The sequence below is a fragment of the Ovis canadensis genome, chromosome 5 (genome assembly GCF_042477335.2).
Source record: "Ovis canadensis isolate MfBH-ARS-UI-01 breed Bighorn chromosome 5, ARS-UI_OviCan_v2, whole genome shotgun sequence".
Taxonomy (NCBI): domain Eukaryota; kingdom Metazoa; phylum Chordata; class Mammalia; order Artiodactyla; family Bovidae; genus Ovis; species Ovis canadensis.
The window spans coordinates 21,658,225-21,664,837 of record NC_091249.1 but is presented as its reverse complement, the minus strand read 5'-3'; the positions used below and the strand labels follow the sequence as shown (position 1 = coordinate 21,664,837).

General features: G+C 38.5%; 1 protein-coding gene across 1 annotated transcript; it reads left to right on the top strand.

Moving 5' to 3' along the window:
* Nucleotides 1–2,131: 2,131 nt before the first annotated feature.
* On the top strand, nt 2,132–3,088 carry LOC138440630 (olfactory receptor 10H3-like). The gene has a single exon (XM_069590295.1). It carries the CDS (start codon nt 2,147–2,149, stop codon nt 3,086–3,088), a length of 942 nt encoding a protein of 313 aa, XP_069446396.1. The 5' UTR covers nt 2,132–2,146.
* The last annotated feature ends 3,525 nt before the right edge of the window (nt 3,089–6,613 follow it).

Sequence of the window (6,613 nt, the reverse complement as noted above, 5' to 3'; positions counted from 1 at the left end):
AACCTGATGAAATAAGCTCAGCAGATTTCAATATTTTCCATTTTTTTCTTTTATTTGAAGAACATGTATAAGATATTAATCAATTGTTCCTAAAATGTGTATGTGCACATTCATAAACCCACTGGGGCTGATAATTATAGAAAGGAGAAGATTTTTAACATTTCAATTTCTTTAGAATGTTTTTGAATACCTAGGGTCTCTATTTTTCTTTTTGTGCCAGTTTTGGAATTTTATGTTTCTGTGAATTTATTCATCTTTTATTTCAATTTCTTAACTTACATTTTTCTTACTATTTTTATTCATTTTAAATATCTATATTTCTATAGTTGTCTCCCAATTTTAATTTTATGCTTTCTCATTGGCATTTTCTCCTGTTTCTATCTTATTAATTTTCATCACTTGATTTTAATTGTAGTAAGCATGCCTTTCTGGGTAAAGTTTCTTTATATATATATATATACTTAATATATAAAATTGCATATTCCACTCAAGGTATTTTTAGTTGACATTTGATGCTTAAATTATTTTTTATAAATATCTGATTTATTTTATGACTTACTACTGAAGCAAGAGGTTAATACTACATCCTTCTAACTTATGGATTTGGAAAGCTATTCCTTCGCCAATGATTTCTGACTTTAGCACATTATAATCTATATATTATTTATACTTTGAAGTAGATGGAGAATTTCTCTATGTCTGAAAATAAGGTAAATTTTTGTTATAAAGTCCTCTATATGCTTGAAAAAACATGTTTAACATTGCTTTGTGAAGAGCTTAAATATATATAAGAGCCAATGTCTGAATATTATAGTGCATTATAATTAATAACACCCAAATTGCATTTCTGAACTCTGTAAAAAATTTCCAACTTTAATTTCTTATCTATCTAGTATTGATCAGTAATTTCTATTTTATAATTATTTCACTGAAGTTGTATTGAATATTAATTTCTAACATTCAAGTGTATATTTTTATATAGGTTAATTATATACATGTAGGTTGATACGATGTTCTTTTAACTTTCATGAAATATTCCTTTGTTCCTTGGCGTGTGCATGTGTGTGAATTTTTTAAATTTCAGTATACCTTTATTTTTTTAATTTTTGAATTATGTATTTAGTCGCATGTTCTTTTAGATATCCATGAACAAATAGAATATATAGGAAATATGGATGGCAAAACAAAGGAAGAATTACAGAAAACTAATAATCACTACTTATTTATCAGCAGCAGGAGGAAGAAAGGGGGGAATGAAGAAAATTACCAATATCCATGATTTTCAAATAAAACTGAAAGTTTTGCCCCATGGTCTTAGTAGGTCTCACTGGGGAAAATACCTGTATGCTTCTCTATGCTTGGAATAGTGAATCTGATAAAGACTGTTTGCTGAGTCTAACAAAAACATGGCTCCAGTTTTATTTGCTGGAACTTTAAATATGTCATTTCTGCTTTCATCATTTTTTATTTTTCAGTATCTCTTTAAACTATTAATATCTACCTTCACAGTCAAAAAAATTAGACCAAACAAAATATTAATAAATTAATTAATATGTACTCTTCTTAGTCACTCAGTCATGGCCAACTCTTTGTGACCCCATGGATTGTAGCCCACCAGGCTCCTCTGTCCATGGGGATTCTCCAGGCAAGAATTCTGGAGTGGGTTGCCATGCCCTCCTCCAGGGGATCTTCCCAACCCACTGTTGCCATCACCCCAGGTCTCCCATACTGCAGGCAGATTCTTTACCATCTGAGCCACCAGGGAAACCAAAAATTAATTAATAATAACCACTTAATATTGTTTGTACTTCATCATTTATCCCTACCACAATCAAAATCTTCTCTATTTCCTTAAAAATACAACTAGCTTATCTAAATCAGTATCTGATCTAGTACCGAATATTGCATATTATTGTTATGTCCCCTGAATTTCTCTTTATCCTTTTCTTGATCCTGGCTTATTAATGAGACCAAGTCAATTGTTCTGTGGAATGATCCACCTTGAATTTGTCTGATTGCTTCCTTGTGGTGTCATTTAACTAGTTCTTCCATCTTCTGCATGTGATCAATCTGTTTTAACCACTCTGATTTCATTCTGTTTCTGATCTCACCAGATGCAGCATTCTTGTCTAATCAAAACTACAGCATGATGTCTGAATTCATCCTCATTGGCTTCTCCAAATTCCCTCAGCAGCTTCTGCCCATTTTCTTCCTGCTGTACCTGCTGATGTACCTGTTCACACTGCTGGGCAACCTGCTCATCATGGGCACCATCTGGAGGGAGCGCAGCCTCCACACCCCCATGTACCTCTTCCTGTGCGCCCTCTCCATCTCCGAGATTCTGTTCACTGTTGCCATCACTCCTTATATGCTGGTTCACATGCTCTCCACCCACCGCTCCATCACCTTTGTGGCCTGTGCCAGCCAGATGTTCTTCTCCTTCACGTTTGGCTTTACCCACTCCTTCCTGCTCATGATCATGGGCTACGACCGCTACGTGGCCATCTGCCACCCCCTGCGCTACAACGTGCTCATGAGCACCCGTGACTGTGCCCGTCTTGTGTCCTGGTCCTGGGCTGGTGGCTCAGTCATGGGGATGATGGTGACACTGATCATTTTTCACCTCAGCTTCTGTGGTTCTAATGAGATTCACCATTTTTTCTGCCATGTGCTTTCCCTCTTGAAGCTGGCCTGTGGGAAGGGGACAGCCTCTGTCACCATGGGTGTGATCCTGGTCTGTGTCACGGCCCTGATGGGCTGCTTATTCCTCATCGTCCTCTCCTATGTCTTCATCGTGGCTGCCATCCTGAGGATCCCCTCCACTGAGGGCCGGCACAAGACCTTCTCCACCTGTGTCTCCCACCTCACCATAGTGGTCGTGCACTACGGTTTTGCCTCCCTCATCTACCTCAAGCCCAAGGGCCCTCATTCTATGGACAGTAACACTCTGCTGGCCACCACCTACACAGTCTTCACCCCCTTTCTTAGCCCCATCATTTTCAGCCTCAGGAATAAAGAGCTGAAGAATGCCATACAGAGAACCTTCCGCAGAATCTTCTGCCCCCTTAAGTTTCTGATAGCAATTTAAAAGCAGGGTTGGAAATAATAATGTCTGTCTTTATAATACTTTTTTAATGATACTGGTCTGTAAAATACCCACACTCCATAGAAGTTTGGTGCATACTAGCTTTATTTATCTCAAATTTTTCTCCTTCTTGCATCATCTCAAGCCATCATAGTCTCCTATTTATAGCCAGTGAGATTGACTCCATCCCATTGTCTGTGCCTAAGAATATGTTCTCTATCTATAGGCAGGTGGGAAGCACCACGTGGATGTGTCAGGACCCTGATGCACATGATTCTTTTTGAGTGGATTAACAAGAGATTTTATTTCCCCATTCCCCAAAATAAGAATAAACAAAATAACCAAAACATAATAAGAAATGCCACCAGAATTGGATCTTTTCCATGTGTCAAGCAATGTGTCTAGTGTTTTATCATCATTACTATGTAAATCATAAGAAATACACAAAAGAAAATAAAGTATTTGTCTCCACAAAAAAAATGACTTACTCCATCATCTTGGCCTCTCTCCCTTGGTTTATGATTCTTTTAATATGCTTCTGAACTTGGCTTACTAGTATTTTGTTGAGATTACTTGAATTTATATTTATCAAGGATATTGGCCAGTAGTTTGCTATTCTAGTATTGTTGTTATCTGACTTTGGTATAATGGCAAAGCTGGCATTGTTAATGAGTTTGGAAGTGTCCCCTCTTCTTCAGGATGAAGACAGAACTAAAAAGAGTTTTTGGAAGAGTTTGAAAATGATTGGCATTGATCCTAGGTAACATTTACCTGTGAAATCATTTGGTTCTGGGCTTTTCTTTGTTGCAAAATTTTTTACTGCTTGTTCAATTTCTTTACTTGTTATTGATCTGTTCACATATTCTAATTCTCATGAGTCACTCTTGGTAGGTTTTGTGTTTGGAGGAATTTATCATCCCTTCTAGGTTGTCCAATTTTTTGGTGTATAATTGTTCATAATAGTCTCTTCTGATTTTTTGCATTTCTATGGTACGAGTTTTGATGTCCCCATTTACATTTCTGATTTTATTTGAGCCTTCTTTCTTTTTTCTCTTGAGTAGTCTAGTAAAGTTTTGTCAATTTTGTTTCTATTTCCAAAGAGCCAACTCTCAGTTTCATTGATATTTTCTATTGCTTTTCTAATCTAAGTTTTATTTGTTCCTGCTTTGATTTCTTTTTAGTTCCTCCCTTCTACTAATTTGGGGCTTTGTCTACTCTTTTCCTAATTCTTTGAGATGTAAATTTCAGGTGTTCATTTGGGACCTTTCAAGGCAGAGAGGTCTGACAGAACGTGGTCCACTGGAGAAGGGAATGAGAAATCACTTCAGTATTCTTGCCTGGAGAGCCCCATGAACAGTATGAAAAAGCAAAAAGATAGGACACTGAAAGATGAACTCCCCAGATCAGTAGGTACCAAATATGCTCCTGGAGATCAGTGCAGAAAAAACTCCAGAAAGAATGAAGGGATGGAGCCAAAGAAAAACCAGCACCCAGTTGTGAATGGGACTGGAGATAGAAGCAAAGTTCAATGCTGTAAAGAGCAATATTGCATAAGAATCTGGAATGTTAGGTCCATGAATCACGGCAAGTAGGAAGTGCTCAAAAGGCGATGACAAGAGTAAACACTGACATTCTAGGAATCAGTGAACTAAGATGAACTGGAATGGGTGAATTTAACTCAGATGATCATTATATCTACTACTGCGGGCAGGAATGCCTTAAAAGAAATGGAGCAGCCATCATAGTCAACAAAAGAGTCTGAAATGCAGTTCAATTCAGTTCAGTGGCTCAGTCATGTCCAACTCTTCGCAACCCGGTGAATTGCAGCACACCAGGCCTCCCTGTCCATCACCATCTCCCGGAGTTCACTCAAACCCTTTCCATCGAGTCGGTGATGCCATCCAGCCATCTCATCCTCTTGTCTCCTTCTCCTCCTGCCCCCAATCCCTCCCAGTATCAGAGTCTTTTCCAATGAGTCAACTTTTCGCATGAGGTGGCCAAAGTGCTGGAGTTTCAGCTTAAGCATCATTCCTTCCAAAGAACACCCAGGGCTGCTCTCCTTCAGAATGGACTGGTTGGATCTCTTTGCAATCCAAGGGACTCTGAAGACTCTTCTCCAACATTACAGTTCAAAAGCATCAATTTTTTGGTGCTCAGCTTTCTTCACAGTCAAACTCTCACATCCATACATGACCACTGGAAAACCCATAGCCTTGACTAGATGGACCTTTGTTGGCAAAGTAATGTCTCTGCTTTTGAATATGCTATCTAGGTTGATCATAACTTTTCTTCCAAGGAGTAAGCATCTTTTAATTTCATGACTGCAGTCAGCATCTGCAGTGATTTTGGAGCCCAAAAAAATAAAGTCTGCCACTATTTCCACTGTTTCCCCATCTATTTGCCATGAAGTGATGGGACTGGATGTTATGATCTTAGTTTTCTGAATGTTGAGCTTTAAGCCAACTTTTTCACTCTCCTCTTTCACTTTCATCAAGAGGCTTCTTAGTTCCTCTTCACTTTCTGCCATAAGTGTGGTGTCATCTGCATATCTGAGGTTATTGATATTTCTCCTGGCAATTTTGATTCCAGCTTGTGCTTCCTCTAGTCCAACGTTTCTCAAGATGTACTCTGCATATAAGTTAAATAAGCAGGGTGACAGTATACAGCCTTGACACACTCCTTTTCCTATTTGGAACCAGTCTGTTGTTCCATGTACAGTCCTAACTGTTGCTTCCTGATCTGCGTATAGGTTTCTCAAGAGGCAGGTCAGGTGGTCTGGTATTCCCATCTCTTTCAGAATTTTCCACAGTACTTGGATGCAATTTCAAAAATGACAGAATGTTCTCTGTTCGTTTCCAAGGCAAACCATTCAGTACCACAGTAATCCAAGTCTATGCCCCAACCAATAACGCTGAAGAAGCTGAAGTTGAATGGTTCTATGAAGACCTACAAGATCTTCTAGAACTAATACCCAAAAGATGTCCTTTTCGTTATAGGGTACTGGAATGCAAAAGTAGGAAGTCAAGAAACACCTGGGGTAACAGGCAAATTTGGCCTTGGGGTACAGAATGATGCACACCAAAGGCTAATAGAGTTCTGCCAATAGAATGTACTGGTCATAGAAAACCCCCTCTTCCAACAACACAAGAGAAGACTCTACACATGGACATCACCAGATGGTCAACACCGAAATCAGATTGATTATATTCTTTGCAGCCAAAGATGGAGAAGCTCTATAGAGTCAACAAAAACAAGACCAGGAGCTGACTGTGGCTCAGATCATGAACTCCTTATTAACAAATTCAGACTTAAATTGAAGAAAGTAGGGAAAACCGCTTGACCATTCAGGTATGACCTAAATCAAATTCCTTATGATTATAGAGTGGAAGTGAGAAATAGATTTAAGGGCCTAGATCTGATAGATAGAGTGCCTAATGAACTATGGAATGAGGTTCATGATATTGTACAGGAGACAGGGATCAAGACCATATCCATGGAAAACAAATGCAAAAAAGCAAAATGGCTGTC

What these genes read in the sequence shown, in the direction of transcription:
- LOC138440630 (XM_069590295.1), top strand. Translation starts at nt 2,147, where the DNA reads ATGATGTCTGAATTCATCCTCATTGGCTTCTCCAAATTCCCTCAGCAG.